The sequence below is a fragment of the Microcaecilia unicolor genome, chromosome 2 (assembly GCF_901765095.1).
Source record: "Microcaecilia unicolor chromosome 2, aMicUni1.1, whole genome shotgun sequence".
Lineage (NCBI taxonomy): Eukaryota > Metazoa > Chordata > Amphibia > Gymnophiona > Siphonopidae > Microcaecilia > Microcaecilia unicolor.
The window spans coordinates 158,315,864-158,336,813 of NC_044032.1; the positions used below are offsets into that span (position 1 = coordinate 158,315,864).

General features: G+C 40.5%; 1 protein-coding gene across 6 annotated transcripts in view; it reads right to left on the reverse strand.

The window, feature by feature from the left end:
• Nucleotides 1-20,950, reverse strand: part of GIN1 (gypsy retrotransposon integrase 1) — an 80,045-nt gene that overhangs the window by 35,414 nt on the left and 23,681 nt on the right. For all 6 annotated transcript variants that reach the window (XM_030193429.1, XM_030193427.1, XM_030193426.1 and 3 more), the window contains 3 exons: nucleotides 15,217-15,522; nucleotides 718-906; nucleotides 438-614 (listed from right to left, as the gene is read on the reverse strand). In XM_030193429.1, the coding sequence (XP_030049289.1) occupies nucleotides 438-614; nucleotides 718-906; nucleotides 15,217-15,522 (672 nt within the window). The remainder of the gene's footprint in view (nucleotides 1-437; nucleotides 615-717; nucleotides 907-15,216; nucleotides 15,523-20,950) is intronic.

The window sequence follows — 20,950 nt, forward strand, 5'->3', positions numbered from 1 at the left end:
GGGGAGACATGTATGGCGCATGTATAAAAGAGTTTCGCGGTAAGCCCGGCTCCTGTGCACATGCGTCAGGCAAACCCAACCATGAAGCACACATTGGCATGTTTTCTGTGCCTTTAAATATAAGCTTTTCATTTTTTTTTTTTTACTTGGAAGGCTTATATTTAAACGCAGGAAACAGGCGCCAATATGTGCTTTCACTTTTGGGTTTGCTTGGACTTATGCACATTTGTTTCTCACTACTGGTGCTTAGGGGCTTGCCTGGGCTTCCTTCTGCTGTCACATAGAGCTAAATAATTGGTACTCGGATTGTAAGAACCAAACATAAATAAATATATAAATTAATTAATTAATTAAAAGGCGTTCACATACAAAAAATCCTTTATAACATTACTCCAATTTGTCTAATCATAACATTCCTGTAATTTTGGTGCACTTACCTGGCAGCCAGAAGCAATAGTTTCCTCTGCAATTTTATCAGCCTGTTTAACAGCATCTAAGATTTCCAGGAACCTGCATGTTCTTTCTCCTTTTGTTGAAGGCACTACAGTAGCTGCTTCAGGCACATATGGAGTACGATGAAACATTTGGAAAAAAGGTGTAGTTGTGGTAGACTCCTGCATCAATTGGGAAACGGAGTTTGGTAAACCATTTCAGAGCTATTTCCCACAGAACCATTATATGTATCTTTCAATCAATAAAGAAAAAGGGCATACTAACCATGGTAATTGAGTTAAAGGCATATGCTATCGCAGATAAATGGTCATCCCAGTCACTGGGGTGATCGATGCAGAACTTGTGGAGAAAAGTTTTTATTATCCTGCTTGTTCTTTCACTTTGATCATCTGTTGGGGAATAGGATGTTACAACTTGCTTTATTCCAAAGAGCCCAAACACATCTCTGTTAACCTAAAATATAGGAATAAAAAATACATTTTCTCATTCACTCACTTGAATATATTCTATACTAAACTCAAAAGTTAAATTCCTCTCTTTTCCTCTACAATATTCGTTGTAGTCTTAAGAGAATTCTATAAATTGCATTTTTATGAGAATTCTGACAAATACTATTTCTGATATTCCCTGCTCTTAACAAACACATCTTTCTAAACAGAACAGAAGGTAACTGCCCGTTTATTGACACTAGAGTAAAACTGAACATATTTGAACCTTTATAAATTAATCATACTTGTCACAATAGATCAGACATGAAAAAGTAAAGAAAATTAAGAATGCTTGTCTTGAAATCATCTTGAGCTGAATAACTTTAAATCAAGTTTGAAGTTTACACTAATATGACAATGTTAATCTTCAAAATCATAGGCATGTGTATGGGAAAGAATAAACTATGAGGGGCATTTTCAATATGACGATTTTCAATGTTTTGCTGAAAACATCCAAAAATCAAGTGGCGAACATAGCAATTTTCAAACCAGATAGATGTTTTTGTGCTCAGTGCATCTATCTTTTTGGATCATTTTCAGGGGGAAAAAAGACCAAGGAAAAACACAAAAACCAAGCCACTGGGATGCATGGGGGGGGGGGGGGGGGGCAGCATTCTTAGTAGACTGGACACACAGACATCCCAGCAGAGCAGTGGGGCACCCTAGGAGGCACTGCATCACATAAAAGGTCCCGGGTACACATCTCACCGTTACCCCCTTATATTGTATGGTAAGCCCACCAAAAACCTACTTTACCCAACTGTACACCACTACAATAGCCCTTATGGCTGCAGATGTCACCTGTATGTAGGCCCAGTAGGTATTTGGTGGGTTTTGGAGGGCTCACCCTTTCCACCACAAATTGGAATATGGGCCTGGGTTCCTTCTCTACAGTCCACTGCACCGACCACCAGGCTGCTCCAGGGACCTGCTTGCTGCTCTAATAGGACTGGCCATATCATCTGAAGCTGCCATAGAGGCTGGTATATACTGTTTCTTTCACATCTTTGTAGGGTGGGGGGTAGGAGGCAATCAGTGACCACTGGGGGAGTAAGAGGGGGTCATGCCTTAATTCCTCTAGTACAAAGACTTGGGGACATTCAAGGAATTTACATGGAAATATTTTTAAAACAAATAGGAGGAAATACCTAGAAAAACAAAAACAAAAAACAGCTCTCTCTTCTCTTCCTTTGCCTTGTTCCCTAGCTCTGATAGAGGATAAGCATTTCAAACTGTCTCTGGTCTATCACTTTATTAACTCTTGCTGAAGTTTCCTAACTTTGGCTCTGCAAGGTTTATTTTCTATTGCTGGTCCTAGGTACAGAGAGTAGCTTCAGTCTTCAACTGGCCTAATTTATTAAACAAATCTTTAAGTGGACCCGCCAGAACCTCTCTGAGCTCCCTCAATATCCTTGGGTGGATTCCGTCCGGTCCCATGGCTTTGTCCACCTTTAGATTTTTAAGTTGTTCAAACACACTCTCTTCTGTGTCACAGTCAATCGCGGTCCTTCTCCAGGATTTTCTTCTGTGAAAACAGAACAAAAGTATCTGTTTAGCAAATTTGCTTTTTCTTCATCATTATCTACATAGCGGTTTGCAGCATCTTTCAGTCTCACAATTCCCTTTTAAGTCTTCCTCCTTTCACTAATATACCTGAAGAAATTTTTGTCACCCCTCCTTACCTTTCTAGCCATTTGTTCTTCCGCTTGCGCTTTCACCAGACATCTCTCTCTCTAGGCGTCTTTCAGTTTCATCCCGTATTCCACTCCGTGTTCCTCTTCTTGTGTTTTTCTGTATTTCAGGAACGCCAACTCTTTAGCCTTTATTTTCTCAGCCACTTGCTTGGAGAACCATATCTGTTTCCTTTTTCTCTTGCTTTTATTTACTCTCCTTACATAAAGGTTTGTGGCCCTATTTATAGCTTCTTTCAGCCTGGACCACTGTCCATCCACTTCTCATTCATCCTCCCAGCCCATCAGCTCCTTCCTCAGGTAGTCCCCCATTTTACTAAAGTCAGAATGCTTGAAATCCAGGACTGAGGTTTGAGCGGCCGCCCTCCACTTCAGCTGTCATATTAAACCAAACTGTTTGATGGTCACTGCTGCCCAGGTGGGCACCCACTCGGACATTTGACACACTACCCTATTTGTGAGCACCAGATCCAGTGTTGCTCCCTCCCTCGTGGGTTCCATCACCATTTGTCTGAGCAGAGCACTTTGAAAAGCATCCACGATCTCTCTACTTCTTTCTGATTCCGCAGATGGAACCTTCCAATCTACATCCGGCAGATTGAAATCTCCCAGCAACAGCACCTCTCTCTTCTTTCCCAACTTTTGAATATCTGTGATCAGGTCTTTACCTAGTTCCTCCAATTGTGTCGTGGGTCTGTAGACAACACCCATGTGGACAAAGGTTCTATCATCTCTTTTTAAGGTGATCCATATCACTTCTTCCTTTCCCCAGGTCCCTGTCATTTCAGTAGCTGCGATATCATTTCTCACATACTCCTCCACCTTTATGACCATCTCTATCCTTCCTAAATAGATTATAGCCTGGTATGTTTGCATCCCATTCATGGGAACTATTGAGCCACGTCTCCGTGATTGCAACAACGTCTAAGTCTGCCTCCATCAGGGCTTAGAATCGCTTTCCATCTACATTTCCTGGTATGTGTTTCAACATTAATGATTTGGGGGTGTCTTTTCTCTTTGGGTACCTTCATATCTTTTTGTTCCACCTTCAATGCTCATTCTTTTTCTTCCACCTCAGCTCTATTTTCAGGAACATCACAGTTCTGTAATGGAGCAAAAGAATTCTGTAGGGGCAACACTTGTGAGGGCAGATGCTTCTGTGTCACATAACAAAGTCTGCCTGAGCCTACCGTGAACCATCTATGCTTAGGTGGTTTTATCCTTTGAGGCAGTGATGAGAATTTGGTATGATTCTGTGCAGTCCTAGAAGCTGCTTTAAGTGCATCCAATTCCTGCTTTACTTTACTGAACTCCTGTTTTAAACTAGCGAGCTGATGACAGATAGGACAAGCCTTAAATCTCCAGATGATTGGCCTTGAAACTAAAGCACCGCAATTATTACAGAGATTAAGAGTCATCCTGATTGGTTGAAATGGGTATGAACAGGTGTACTGGGGTTAACAGTCTGCAAGATTGCCTGTGTGTGACTGAGTAATGTTAATGAGTTACTTTGAGTTTTAGCCTCTGTGGCAAGTTTCTCTTCATATTCTCTTTTAACTTTTTTAATCAGTGCTTTTCATCTGCCTTGCCAGGGCTTATATTGCTTCTTATTTTCATTTGCATCCTTTTTCCATTCTTTGAAGGACATTCTTTTAGCTGTCATAGCCTCTTTCACTTCACCTTTGAACCATGCTGGCTGCTGTTTCCTCTTCCCACTTTTGTAATACGTGGAATGTATCTGGTTTGGACTTCCAAGATTGTACTTTTCAACATCATCCATACCTGATTTAGTGTCCTAACCTTCGTAGCAGATCCTTTTAGCTTCTTTTTAACCATTTTACTCATTTTGTTATAGTTGCCCTTTCGAAAATTAAATACAGCTACAGTAGATTTCCTTTGTGGCTTCATTCTAGATAGTAGCTCCAACTTGATCATATTATGATCACTGTTTCCCAGGGGACACAACACTGTTACCTCTCAAACCATGCCCTGCACACCATCAAGGACTAGATCTAAAATGACTCCCCCCTCTTGTTGGTTCCTGGACCAGTTGCTCCAAGAAGCAGTCATTTATTACATCTAGAAATTTTATCTCCCTGGCACTCTCTGATGTAACATTTATCCAGTCAATATTGGGGTAACTGAAATCACTCATTATTAAACTGTTGCCCACTAATTTCTGCAAACATTTCTTCATCTGTCTATTCATTCTGTCATGGTGGACAGTAGTACAGCCCTACAAGAATACTCCTTCCCCTCACAATGGGGTGAACAAAAATGTGGAAAAAGGTGAGCCGATTGATATTGTTTATCTGGATTTTCAAAAGGCATTGCAAAGTACCTCATGAAAGACTCCAGAGGAAATTGGAGACTCATGGGATAGAAGGAAGTGTTCTATTGTGGATTAAAAACTTGTTATAAAGACAGAAAACAGAGCATAGAGTTAAATAATCAGTATTATAATGAATGGATTCCTTATAAAGTGTTTAGAATTGGTGGAGGTAGGTGGAATAGTATTGCAATGGTTTACAGTCCTTTTTGGTTGGCCGTACCATTCAAACTACTACTGCAACTTCTTCTAAAACTATTTCCTTAGAGTGTGGGGTTCCTCAGGGCTCAATATTGTTCCCTAGTTTATTTAATATATATTTTGAGTCCTCTAATCACAATCATTTTGATTTAGGAATCAGTGTATACTGTCATGCAGATGACATTCTATTACTGAGAAGTAGAGGAGTGTGGTAGCCGTGTTAGTCCACTCTTAAGGTTATCAATAGAAATCAAACAAAATAAAACATGGAAAAGAAAATAAGATGATACCTTTTTTATTGGACATAACTTAATACATTTCTTGATTAGCTTTCGAAGGTTGCCCTTCTTCCTCAGATCGGAAATATGTCCTTCCTCAGATGGCCAATAAAAAAGGTATCATCTTATTTTCTTTTCCATGTTTTATTTTGTTTGATTTCTATTGATATTACTGACAAAAAATTTGACTACCTCATTGGATTATCACATCTGTAACAATGTTTGGCCAAAATATTGGCCTGGATAGCTGACAATAGACTGATCCTGAATGCAGAAAATTTCAGTATCCTGGCTTACTTTGCACACTGACCATCCGTCATAGATACCAGTGCTGCTAGGATGTCCAATGGCAGTTGTGGACTCTTTCAAATATTTGGGAGTACTTCTTATCATTTGCTGCTTAGGGCACACATTTCTAGTATGGTAAGAAAAGGTTTTACATTTTCTGACAGCTGCAATAATTGAAATATGTGTTAGATGGGCCTATATTGCATTTATGCTTATGTTATATCCCACCTTGACTTTGGGAATGTGGTGTACACTGGTCTTTCAGTTACAAGTTTAAAAAGATTATAGGTCCATGCGGTTACTGGCAAATGTTCGGAAATTTGATAGTATAACCCCACTGAATATTCACCAACATAGTTGCCCATTATTTTAAACGTAGTATTGGCTCATACAGCATACAATGTCCAAGTCCCAGCATATTTGGCTGCTATGGTTCTTCCATATACTCCTGGAAGGGTTTTGCATTCCATGAGTGGGCATCAGTTGTTTTTGCCACATGTGAATAAAGCTTATAGAATTTTACCCAGATAGGTAATTATCTGAGCCCAAAAACATTGAGTATACCTATACAGCCAGACAGCACGAAATAATGTGTTATACACATAAGAGAGATGACACACATTGCATAATAGGCTTGCTGCCATAAGAAATAGGCTCTAATGTGTGGAAATGACATTCTCTGTATATTGCATTATATACCAGAGTGGGAGATTGTTTTATCGCCCAAATCAGACCTATGGATTATAATCTAATTTCCAGCTCTGCATTCCATTTATTCAACAGATCTGCATAATTTTTCCGAGGAATAATACTGCACAACATTTTGTGTAAAGCAAAAACAGAACCCTGACAAAGATTAGCCTGATGAAAAAAATCATATACTTTAGGAGTCATTCCTGTAGCATAGTCAGTGGGCTATCTGTATGTACACGTAGGTGTCATAGCATAGGATACAAGGATTTTGCAACAGGTTTGAATATGATTTTAATGTACCCTCATCAGTTAACAAGTCTGATACATTCATAAATCCATTCTCAGCTCACCTTCTTAATACCACCATATCTATACCTGACGTGAAATTTAAGTTCCCCACGATAGGTAGAAAGTCTGAACTAATACAATTTAAATGTCAGAGTGAAAGAAGAGCCCTCCATACATTCCGTAAAGGTTTCAGTAAAGGATTTCATTTTAAAAAGTATGGTAATTTACCAGTTGGGGAATGTACAGTGGGGGAAATAAGTATTTGATCCCTTGCTGATTTTGTAAGTTTGCCCACTGACAAAGACATGAGCAGCCCATAATTGAAGGGTAGGTTATTGGTAACAGTGAGAGATAGCACATCACAAATTAAATCCGGAAAATCACATTGTGGAAAGTATATGAATTTATTTGCATTCTGCAGAGGGAAATAAGTATTTAATCCCTCTGGCAAACAAGACCTAATACTTGGTGGCAAAACCCTTGTTGGCAAGCACAGCGGTCAGACGTCTTCTGTAGTTGATGATGAGGTTTGCACACATGTCAGGAGGAATTTTGGTCCACTCCTCTTTGCAGATCATCTCTAAATCATTAAGAGTTCTGGGCTGTCGCTTGGCAACTCGCAGCTTCAGCTCCCTCCATAAGTTTTCAATGGGATTAAGGTCTGGTGACTGGCTAGGCCACTCCATGACCCTAATGTGCTTCTTCCTGAGCCACTCCTTTGTTGCCTTGGCTGTATGTTTTGGGTCATTGTCGTGCTGGAAGACCCAGCCACGACCCATTTTTAAGGCCCTGGCGGAGGGAAGGAGGTTGTCACTCAGAATTGTACGGTACATGGCCCCATCCATTCTCCCATTGATGCGGTGAAGTAGTCCTGTGCCCTTAGCAGAGAAACACCCCCAAAACATAACATTTCCACCTCCATGCTTGACAGTGGGGACGGTGTTCTTTGGGTCATAGGCAGCATTTCTCTTCCTCCAAACACGGCGAGTTGAGTTCATGCCAAAGAGCTCAATTTTTGTCTCATCTGACCACAGCACCTTCTCCCAATCACTCTCGGCATCATCCAGGTGTTCACTGGCAAACTTCAGACGGGCCGTCACATGTGCCTTCCGGAGCAGGGGGACCTTGCGGGCACTGCAGGATTGCAATCCGTTATGTCGTAATGTGTTACCAATGGTTTTCGTGGTGACAGTGGTCCCAGCTGCCTTGAGATCATTGACAAGTTCCCCCCTTGTAGTTGTAGGCTGATTTCTAACCTTCCTCATGATCAAGGATACCCCACGAGGTGAGATTTTGCGTGGAGCCCCAGATCTTTGTCGATTGACAGCCATTTTGTACTTCTTCCATTTTCTTACTATGGCACCAACAGTTGTCTCCTTCTCGCCCAGCGTCTTACTGATGGTTTTGTAGCCCATTCCAGCCTTGTGCAGGTGTATGATCTTGTCCCTGACATCCTTAGACAGCTCCTTGCTCTTGGCCATTTTGTAGAGGTTAGAGTCTGACTGATTCACTGAGTCTGTGGACAGGTGTCTTTCATACAGGTGACCATTGCCGACAGCTGTCTGTCATGCAGGTAACGAGTTGATTTGGAGCATCTACCTGGTCTGTAGGGGCCAGATCTCTTACTGGTTGGTGGGGGATCAAATACTTATTTCCCTCTGCAGAATGCAAATAAATTCATATACTTTCCACAATGTGATTTTCCGGATTTAATTTGTGATGTGCTATCTCTCACTGTTACCAATAACCTACCCTTCAATTATGGGCTGCTCATGTCTTTGTCAGTGGGCAAACTTACAAAATCAGCAAGGGATCAAATACTTATTTCCCCCACTGTAGCAAGTATTGTGGGTGTAGTGGTAAAAACATTTCCATTTCCATGAGCAAAGGAGTATAATTCTCAGCTTCCAACACTCAGTCTTTGAAGTATCTTAAACGATAAGCCAGGTTATAAAAATGCATATTAGGAAGCCACATACCCCCTCATATTCCAAATGCCATACAGATGCCAGTCTTTAATTTAGGTTTTTTACCTGTCCAACAAAATTTATCCACCTCTTGAGTCAAAATACATAAATCTTTATTCAGTACCCTGCTGTAGAACATGTGGAAAAAAGGTCATATCTTATAAATATGGTATAAAGGTCATGCTGTAGAATCACTGTGTAAAAAAAAAAAGTCACATGGTATAAATTAGTTCTATCATACAGAGAAAGCGGTAGAGCTTTCCAAATCGTTGGTTATCGTGTTTGTTGCAGTAAGGAACTAAGATATCTATATACGTTTTTTGGATCTGAAGGGAGTTGGATTCCCGGGTAACTAAGAGAGTCCACTGCCCACTGTAATGGAAATTCTCCCTTCCATTCGACCTGTAAATGGCTAAATGTCAGTAAGGCCACAGGTTTACTCATGTTGCGTTTGAAGCCCAAAAAATCTTCATATGTTTTAAAGCTTTCTAACAAAATTGAGAGATATCTATGGGGCTGAACAAAATGTACCAATAGGTTGTCCACAAAGGCTGAGATTTTGAATTCAGACTTCCATACCTTTACCCCAGTTATATCTGGATTAGACAATATTTCTCTAATAAATGGATCCAAGGTCAGAATAAATAAAAGAGGGGACAGTGGGCATCCTTGTCTAGTTTCTCAATATTGAAAGATTCAGATTCAATCCCACTGACCCAAATCGTCACCTTCGGTTCATTATGTGGAGCTTGAACTACATCTCCAAATTTACCTATAATCCCACACTTGGTTAAAACAGTATGCATGAATCCCCAGTCTACCCGGTCAAAACCCTATTCAGCATCAAAACTAATGAGTAAAGATGGTTTCCCCCAGGAATGTACAGCTTCCAAAGTAGTGAGAATTTTCCAGATAATTTTGACCATGTGGCTATCATGTACGAATCCTATTTGTGGGCTGGCAATAATCATTGTAAATATCTCTGCTAGTCTATTAGATAATACAGAGGGGCATAATCGAACGTCGCCGGCGATCTATTTTGGCGGCGGCACAACAGCTGGCCAGAACCGTATTATCGAAAAAGATGGTCGGCCATCTTTTTTTTCAATAATATGGTTTAGCCCGGCTAAATGCCAGAGTTCGCCGGGTTTGAGATCGCCGGTTTTGTTTTTCAGCGATAATGGAAAAAAATGCCAGCCATCTCAAACCCAGCGAAATCCAAGGCATTTGGTCATGGGAGGAGCCAGCATTTGTAGTGCACTGGTCCCCCTCACATGCCAGGACACCAACCGGGCACCCTAAGGGGCACTTCTAAAACTTTTTTTAAAATACACAAATAGGTCCCAGGTGCATAGCTCCCTTACCTTGGGTGCTGAACCCCCCAAACCCACTCCCCACAACTCTACACCATTACCATAGCCCTTATGGGTGAAGGGGGGCACCTACATGTGGGTACAGTGGGTTTTGGGGGGGTTTGGAGGGCTCAACACTTAGCACCACAAGTGTAACAGGTAGGGGGGATGGACCTGGGTCTGCCTGCCTGAAGTGCACTGCACCCATTAAAAACTGCTCCAGGGACTTGCATACTGCTGTCAGGGAGCTGGGTATGACATTTGAGGCTGGCATATAAGCTGGTAAAAAAGGTTTTTATTTTTATTTTTTTAGTGTGGGAGGGGGTTGGTGACGACGGGGAGGTGATCCCCCCCATTCCCTCCGGTGGTCATCTGGTCAGTTGGGGCACCTTTTTGAGGCTTGGTCGTGAAAATAAAAGGACCAAGTAAACCCGGCGAAATACTGCTGAACGCCGCTTTTTTTTCCCATTATCCGCGAAAGCTGGCCATCTGGTAGCCACGCCCATGCACGCCCATGTCCCACCTTTGCTACGCCGCTGACACGCCCCCTTGAACTTTTGCCGGCACGGCGACGGGAAAGCGGCGATGCTGTCAAAAAGCAGCTTTCGATTATACCGATTTCGCCGCTTTTGAGAGATCGCCGACCATCTCCCGATTTATGTAGGAAGATGGCCGGCGATCACTTTCAAAAATGAGCCTGACAGTGGCTAATAATTTGGACTCATAACAAAGAAGTGAAACAGGTCTGTACAACTCTGGGAAAGATGGGTCCTTTACCTGGCTTCAGAAAAATGATTATTTGCACTGACTTTAATAAATTTGGCATAGTTTTCAACTCTATTTTATCATTAAACATAGCAGATCCAGCTTGGCAATATCATCCACAAGCGGTTTATAAAATTGGGCCCTAAACCTGTCTGGAACCGGAGCTTTGTATAGTGATCTTTTCCGAAAAGCCCAGGTAACTTCATCTCTTCCCACAGGGCAATTTAGCATATTAATTTGTGCCAGCGTCAAGCTAGGTAGAACTACACCGGTTAGATAAGTTTCCAGGTCCAGCATTGTCCCTATCAGATTGATATAGTTTCTTTAAAAATGTTTGAAAGTTTTTATTAATCTCCATATTTGAGTGTACAAAATGGCCCCTTTTATGTATAAACCAAAAACAAATAACCCCAAATTGGTAATATAAAAATAGTCTGTTGTCAATAACAAGTTAATACACTGATCAATTTATAATAAACTGCTACACACAATAAGCTATAAATAAAGTTGAAATTTAAAGAGAGCCCTCAGCAAGGTTGATCACCAACACACAGTACAGCTAATAACTAGGCTGTTACCCAATAAGTGAAATGTTAGCACATTTCTTTCATCGGGTCTCTTTTATAATGTGAATGTGCTCAAGTGTATATAATTCAACAACTATGTGCAGCAAAAATTAGTCTCTAAGACAGGAACAACTTAAATTAGTACTTATCTGGAGTCATATCTGTGCTCATCTTTTGGAATCAAAATATAAATGAAACATGAAGTTTCAACAGAACAGCCCCACTCTCCAAATGCCTGACTCCATGGGGTTTTGTCCTTGCAAATTGTTCATAGCGAGCTAACATTAGATCAATGTTCCCATCCCAAAAGGTTTTACAAATTTGATCCACAATTAGCCATACAGTTGTTGAAAAGTATGGCCGAATTGCAAATAATGGGTGACTAAAGATGCAGACAGAGTTGAAGGCTTTAGCTGACTCTTGTGTTTAGCGAGTCACAATTTTATACATCTACTGGTATGACCAATATAAATTTTATTGCAAGGACAATGGATGACAAACAACATAAGATGATTCACAAGTAGTAGAAATATATAAATCATAGGTTTTGAAAGTTTCCAGATTCATCCATTGACGGCAACTGATAGTTTGACTGCTGGAACAACATGCTCTGCATGGATGAAGGCCAATGTGTTGAACGAGAAGATGGCAAATCCAATACAGTAATTGATCACAAAGATTTCATCCTCTAGTATATGTAATACAGGGGCGAGATTGAAAAACTGGATGAAAACTTAACACATCCAGTGTCTGTATGACTGATGCCAGTTTAGGAGCTAGAGTAAAATAGTCAAAAGTAACAAGGGTTTCTGATCAAACCAAGCACGTTTAAATGCAGAACTAATGATATTCATTGGATACCCACACACTTGTGTGGGTACTTAAATTATGAGCTTGTTGTTTAAAAGCTTTATCGGTGGTACAAATGCAACTTAAGAGCAAAAACTGACCTACAGGCAAAGCACTTTTTAACCACAATAGATGACAAGAAAATTTCAATAAAGATTTCCAGTCAGTGGGTTTTCAAAACACGGTAGTATATAGCTGACAACCTTGAATATAAATCCACATGTCCAAAAAAGCCACATTTTGAGGAATATTTACAATTACTCTAAATCAAAAGCAACCAACAACACATCAACAGAGTCAAAAGAAATATGTAAAAAAAAAAAAAAAAGAGAAGTATCTTTTAAATAGGACGCGTTTGAATAACAAACTGTTGTCTAAATTTCTTGATTTTTTTTTTTTGCTAAAGATTTAAGAATAGAATCACATAAGGACACAAAAGGATGGCCAGGAGGAGATTGAAAAGTCTTGTGAACTATTGGCAACTGTAGAAAACAGGCATCTTAGGATGCTTTACCATAAGAAATCTGGCCTCCACATGGGTCACAAAACCTTGCTGTTTAGCAGAGGACACTGCTATAGAGATATCACGTTGTAATGATGCAGTAGGATCCTCATCCAAAGGTGAATAATACCGAACATCAGACACATATGCAACAGTGTCCTGGAGTCTTCATGCATCTATCTAAGGTCTAACCTAGTAAGGTAGTTACTTTTGGTATTACCTAATTTTTCCTTATGGGTAAGTCTTATGCATATCAGGATTGGATGTACAGTTTAAATCCCCCCCTATAATTCTGAGTGACCAGCAAAAGACTGTAAATTACTAATTATCATGCGAAAAAACTGTGCAGTGTCTATGCACCCAATATGTACAGCAAAGTATTAGGGGAAGTCTATCTATTGTAACTTGTACAATGACAAAACAACCCTCCAGGTCTGCAATGTTATTTTTCTCAATTGTTATACTTTTGTAAAATAAAATGATTATCCTGGTTTTCTTGCCAGATGCCAGTGCCTCTACATAAATCACCAACCTACCATGTTTAAAATTTCTTATGTTCATCAGAGCTCGAATGTGTTTCCTGCAACACTGCTACAGAAGCCTGTTTTTATGTAAGTTCCATAATATTTTTGATGTTTAATGGGGGAAGAAATTCCCCCCCAAATTCCATGAAAAGATTTTAATGTTAACACATGATCTACAGGTACCACACATGTATATTTCTACCTTCTCCCATGTACACTCAAATAAAAAATGGTGGGAGATGACTGTATGGCTCCGTGTGGTTACACACAATTCAGCAAAACTATTATTGTTCTGATCTCTGGTGATATCAGTGTAGAGGTGATGTCTTCAAAGGTCTTTGGCCTATTTATATATTACAGGAGCACTGCTGTGAACAACAAAGGTCCAGACAGGCAGACTCCTGAAGCCTGGGTCTTAAAAGAAATACCACACCTACTTTGAAAAGGGCGTCTCCATATCAAAGAATGTATACACATCAAATGGTGGAAACAAGGAGAGGCTGAAATGATTTCTTCACATATATAAAAACAGAAGCTCAGGGACACACAAACATACCCATAGCAGATGCATTATAATAACCTGTGCAAAATGCTGTTCATTTGTAACAAGCTTACTGTACCCTTCTACCTTACAAACATCTGTTTCTGTGTATTTTGCGACACTGAATATGACTATACTGCAGTCAAAATTATAAAACCACTCTTCCATGACTGTGTGACTGCCCTACTTGTGCTGCCAGCATTTGATCACGATGGCTCTGGCTGCCTTATTGGGCAGACTAGATGGACCGTGCTGGTCTTTATCTGCCGTCAAATACTATGTTACTATGGGGCTCATTTTCAAAGTACTTAGACTTACAAAGTTCCATAGGTTACTATGGAACTTTGTAAGTCCAAATGCTTTGAAAATGCACCTCTATGTCACTCACAGCCTCTGGGAAGTGAACCCAGGATCTCTTAGCAAGAACCCAAAAGCAGAATACTTATTAGATTCTCTGGCTCCATCTGCTGGATAGGTGCCATAACTCACTTGTCTGAACTGGTCTAGCAGGATGTTTAGAAAGAACTCTTAATGTTTTATCTCTAGTAGTAGTTTAGCATATAGTTATTTGTGTTGCAAGAAGAAAAAAAAATCACACTGCAGGTAAAGAGGACCCTATTTATATACATCTTTGTTTGATATTTATTTTTAAAAAGTTTCAGTCACAGAGACAATAATGCAAAATATTTCCATTCAATTCCCAAAAATCATATGCCTTCACTTCCAGCCATGCAATTAATTTTCAAATATTAACAGAACACAATAAATGACAGCAGATAAAGACCTGACAGCATACAGATCCCATCAAAAAGGGGTACTGCTCTCCAATTCTGTGTTGACAGTAGTTCAAAGAAGATATATTTGCTTCAAATCTGTAAACAATACAGCTTACAAACATTTCACTCCAGAACTGACTGCATGAGAAAAAAAATGTGTGCACTGGGTCAGCAGCTATATCTGGGGAGCAGCAGCTATAAAAGGAGGGCGATATTGTTACATGCTCCAAGAAATCTATAGGGAATCTGACCCCCAAAGAGCAATAAAAACAAAGGTTGTACAATGGTGGAATAGCATCTTGTAGCACTATATAAATAAGCAGTAGTAGTAGTAATAGTAGCGACAGGGCCTTAAAATTTAAGCACCTAAATGAAAGCTAATTCATATGTGTATAGTACAGGATTCAGTGAATACCAGGGACAGCCTGGTCCTTCATGTTCCTCAGAAGACGAAATAAACAACTTTCTTATGAAATCCTACCCTAACCTAAGAGGTGTATATTTTTGGTTAACTGTGGCATGAGCCTCAGATCCATAAGGAGCACAGGCTTACAGAATGAATTTCTGATAGAAATGCCTTTGAATTTGTTACCTAAGCACAAACATGCATGAAGATGTAAGATTATTCTTCTAATTTAAGTAACAGATGTGGTATGTAATCTTACCTGCTGAATAAACTCTTTTTCTTGATCAAGCATCATTTTCCGTGGAGGACCATATAAGAAAAACATATTAACAAGTGATTTTGCTACCTCGGGTGCTGAAACATCATGTAAGGGCATAATCACAGCCCATTTTGTAAACAAATCTGTCACAATAATAGCATACATATTGCTTCTGCGGGTTGCATGAAAAGGCCCCATCAGGTCTATAGTCGTTAAAATCCATGGATCTTCCAGTTCAATAGTGTGTAGCGTAGGAGCAACAATGTTTGTATTCCTTGTCAGCTGGCACTGCTGGCATGCATGTACCTGAAAAAAAAAAAAGACAAGGGTCTGTTAGCATCAAAACAAGCTAACTGGAATTCAGCTGTAGTTCTAATCCAAGTCATTTAAAAATAATATGAATACATTTTTTCATGGCTAACCTTTTCTTTCAGTCCCACATACACAACACAGACCACAGTTCAATCTAGGGAAACTCTAGCTTGCTTTTGGCTGGGTGCTAGACCTGTCCAATCACACCCACTCACCTGGCTGCTGCTTGCCTTAAGAAAATGAAACTAATAAGGGAGGGGAGGAGAAGGATGGGGAAGGGAAAGAAATCAGATTCCTCCGAGTTAATCTACTATGCTCAGGCCTACATCCAGAAATGCACCATCAAAATGATCTCAGTTGTATAGGTTAAGCTGGCACTTCGGTCTAGCTTCTCTGAAAGGAGTACTGCTTTCAGTCTAAACGCTCTCGGACTCTTGCTCCCTCAGGGCTTTCTGATAAAATAGGGAAACATCCTTCCTAATAGTGCAGGTACAAACTCCCACTGGTGTCCACTAACTGGTACTATACCTTGGAACAAATAATGCAGAGTTTGAAGCTCTTCTAGTGTTTCCAGGTGATGAAACAACCTCCTTTCCACGTAATTAAACCTCTTCCAGGAGAAAAGAAGAAAAAAGCAGCTAAATAAAGGAAGGGAAAGAGGGGGGAGAGAGAAATAATATGGTCCCCTCAAGCATCATCCCTGCTCTAGGTCCAAGTCAATTGCTTTATGCCCCCCCCCCCCCCCCCCCTTTTTCTTTTTTTGTAATGGAGCTTAAAACCTGTGGATTTGGTGAAAGAATAGTTCATTTTTAGGCTAAAATATTTAAGGAAAATACTCCTATCTTAACGGTAGAAAATGCTTAGACTGACTTTCCTTTCAGCCTTTACCCTGACCTCAGGAAGGATCCAAATCTATGTAACTCAATTGCTCCTGGGGGTTTGAGAGACCCCAGGTGCCAGACACATTTCTAAAGATTGTGTGCCCAATGAACAATGTTTCTTTTTGACTCCCAAGTTCCAAAATGATTTGTGTAAGGTTAAGAAAGCATCGTTTGTTATATTCCTGGAATTGGTCATATGTATTCTGACTTGTATTTTGTTAACCATGAACAGAATGGATACATCACCTGTGGTTTAAGCTATAAAAATGCATCCATTTTGGATTTTAGTTAGAAGAACCTACCAGGAGAGAAATGTCCCTGTTGGGTTTTTTTGACTGGCTATTTTATGTAATTCTGAAATAAAAGACTGACTTCACTGGCCTTTGGTAGAATTGAATTTATTTTACAGGAGTTACAATTCAACATACCCCTGAATCCAACTGGGTTCTGGAGCTGCCTTAGACAAACAGCCCACGAGCTGTACAGGCCAACTGTCACTATCTGCTGGAGACAGAGAAATACTCGCGTGCACAGAAATTCCCCTACCAAGGTGAACACAGCTTTTACCAACAGACATACTCAGAGACTGCCCCATCTCTCTTTTCAGGCACTGCTCTTCTGTCAGCAAGTGATAGCTTTAGCAGACAAGGAAGAAGAGATGGAGAGCCTTGGTTTTGGGGGGGGGGGGGGGGTTGGGAGTTAGGGACATGGCACCATCAAGTATACTCCAAAAGGGTCAGTTATACTGCAATATCAGCAGCCCTTCTCCACAGAAATTTGTCAATCCTGCCCCCCAACATCTGATGAACTAGTTGCCAACCAGTTCAACATTTCCATCTACCACCTGCTGGAAATAAATTACTAAATAGAACCCTGTGCAGCTGAGACAATTGTTACAACACAATTCGGTGCTCTATCTCCACCTGCTAGCAGATGGACACAAATCCCCAAGTTCTGGAATCAGCTGGTGTGCATGACAACATAACATAAGAACATAGAGTGGCCATAATGGGTCAGATCAATGGTCCATCTAGCCCAGTATCTTGTTTCCAACAGTGGCCAAGCCAGTCCATGGCAGAAACCCAAATCGTGGTAACATTCCATGCTACCAATCCCAAGGCAAGCAGCTGCTTCCCCATTTCTGTCTCAATAGCAGACTATAGACTTTTCCTCCAGGAACTTGTCCAAACCTTTTTTTAAATCCAAGTTATGCTAACCGCTATTACCACATCCTCCGGCAAAGAGTTCCAGAGCTTAACAATTCATTAAGTGAAAAAGTATTTCCTCCTATTTGTTTTAAAAGTATTTCCATGTAACTTCGAGTGTCCCTAGTCTTTGTACTTTTGGAAAGCGTAAAAAATCGATTTACTTCTACTCGTTCTACAGCACTCAGGATATTGTAGACCTCAATCATATCTCCCCTCATCCGTCTCTTTTCCAAGCTGAAGAGACCTAACTTCTTTAGCCTTTCCTCATACGAGAGAAGTTCCATCCCCTTTATCATTCTGGTCACTCTTTGAACCTTTTCTAATTCCGCTATTTTTTTGACATACAGCAACCAGAACTGAACGCAATACTCAAGGTTGGTCGCACCCATGGAGCAATACAGTGGCATTATAGTATTTTTGGTCTTATTCACCATCCCTTTCTTAATATTTCCTAGCATCCTGTTTGCATTTTTTGGCTGCCGCCACACATTAATCAGGAGATTTCAGCGTATTATCTACACCACCACCTAGATTTTTTTCTTGAGCGCTGACCCCCAAGGTGGATCCTATCATCAGGTAATTATGATTCAGATTATTCTTTCCAATGCGCATCCCTCTGCATTTGTCCACGTTAAATTTCATCTGCTATTTGGATGCCCAGTCTTCCAATTTCCTAAGGTCTTCCTGCAATATTTCACAGTTCACACATGTTTTAACAACCTTGAATAGTTTTGTGTCATCTGCAAATTTAATCACCTCACTCATCATTCCAACTTCCATATCATTTATAAATATGTTAAATAGCACCAGTCCCAGTACCCATTCCTGTGGTACTCCACTGTTCACCCTCCTCTATTGAGAGAAATTAACATTTAACCCTACCCTCTGTTTTCTGTCCAATAACCAATTCCTAGTCCACACCAGAACCTTGCCTCCTATCCCATGATACTCTAATTTTCTAAGGAGTTTCTCATGAGGAACATTATCAAAAGCTTTGTGAAAATCTAGATACACTATGAGGCATATTTTCAAAGCACTTTGGGAGGCTAAGTTCCATAGGTTTCTATGGAACTTTGGGAGGCTAAGTGCTTTGAAAATATGCCTCTATATCAACCGGCTCACCTTTATCCACATGTTTATTCACATCTTCAAAGAAATGAAGAAAATATTGTTTTCTGTCCATTTAAATTTTAACAGCTTTATTCAGGATCAAAAGAATACAGCAAACTGCTGAGTGTTCTGTTCATTAAAAAATGTTTAGTCATCTGTATCAAACTGGGAATCACCTGCATAAAAATGTTAAAACCCAAAAGGGAATAAAAATAAGTCCTATGAAACACTACATCCAAGATGTGCTGATTCAGGAACTGGATCAATTAACACCAAGAAATAATGAACAAAGAGAAATGATGCAAACCAAATGAACATTAATCACCCAGTTCCTAAAAGCCTATATCTATTCAAAAGGATTCATGAGACAATGCACAAAAAAGATCCAATACTATTAGAAAAACACTTCCTCTTTCTCCTGGCATAAGAGATCATTACTTACTACTAGTCTAAGTCCTGGTTTCTGGTCATTTGCAGATGACGGCAGATAAAAACCTGTACAGTTCATCTAGTCTGCCCAACAAGATCAACTCATTACATGTGTAGTTCTTTCAATAAGTTTGGCCGGAAAAGAAATGCCTCAAACTAACATATACCTAACACAAACTGATATTATTGTTTTGACTGTTTAAAGCTTGTGGGAAAAAGGCCTTCATCCAGGGAACCATTCATGATCTTATATAATCTTCAAATAATTGCTGAAGCCTAAAAAAACAAGTTTCTAATGCACACTGAGTTGACCTTGACATTTCCAAAGATTCCATCTCATAAGGCACAGCATCCCCTATCTCTTACAATCACCCCACCTTCAAACCCCTGTCCAAATTTATCCATCCCATCCTTTTGCCTATATTTTCATTCTCTCAGCTCCTCCCTCCCGTTCTTTTACTCTATAAGCACAGCGTTCTTAAATCCTACTTTAGTACTAGTAATACTGGTCCTAATTGTACCACCAGACTCCGAAGATCACACACAGGTCTACACTAGGGGCCCAATGCACAAAGGCAGCTATACAATACGGCTGCCTCAGTAAAATTTAGCAAGTCGTAAACAGCAACCGATGCACAAAGGGGATCGCATTCAAATGAGCTGCAAGGATCTTCCTTTGTGCATCGGTCGCTGTTTGTGACTCTGAGCTATCAAATGCTTTTGACAGTGGAGTCAAATGCATTTGACAACTCCGATGCAGAGCCGACCTGACCCCCCCCCCACACCCCATGGATCAAATAACTGGTGATCCAGTGGACCCCCGAACCCCCTCTCACACCCTTTCCTGGTGCCCCCATGCAAGCAATCCTTGATGGTCCAATGGACCCCAAAACCCCAACCCCCCCCCCCCCCCACTCCTGACCCCCCCCCCCCCCCCGAAGCAAGAATGGTCTTGGTGGTCTAGAGACCCCCGACCCCCCTCCAAGGCAACAATGGCTCTGGTGGTCTAGTGACCCCCCTCCCTGGAAAAAAGATGGAGGCAGGAGGGTGGGAGCAACAGTTCCAGTTCGTCCGTAAGGCCCGTAAGCTTGGACTCTGTACGAGTGGGTTCCGGATCGGCCTTGTGGTCCGCCTGAGTGCTCTATCTCCCTTTTCTGGTGGTGCTTGTTGATTGTCCTGAGTGTGCGGGGCTTTATGCCCCGTGGTATTGCTTAGCGCCTGTTTGGTCTACCCTAGGCCAAGGTCCTTCCTAAGCCTCGGCACAAGGGCTCACGATTAGATTAACATAGCCATTATTGAAAAAACTATTAATTCTGCACTGTACCAGAAAATTCTTAAGGAGAATGTCTAGACATCTCTCTCTGAGCAGGAGCAGAAACAGAAGCAGACTTGTGCTATGCAGCAAGACAATGATCCAAAACCTAAAAGCAAGTCTACATCGGAATGGATGAAGGAGAAGCAAAAATTTTAAAATTTTGTATTGGTTTAGTCAAAGTCCTGACTTGAAACCCATAGAGATGTTGTGGTAGGACCTGAAAAATGTAGTTCATGCACAAAAACCTAAGAATGTGACTGAATTAAAGCAGTCCTGCAAAGAAGAGTGGGCCAAAATTCCTCAACAGCAATATGAAAGACAATTTGGTTGTAATTATTGCTGTTAAAGGTGGTGCAACCAGTTATTGAGTTCAGGGGACAGTTATTTTTTCACATGGATGCTATGGTTTTTGGATAATTTTTAAAACTGTTGCACATTCACTCACATTCCCTTTTGTCTAATATTACATTTTATTTAAA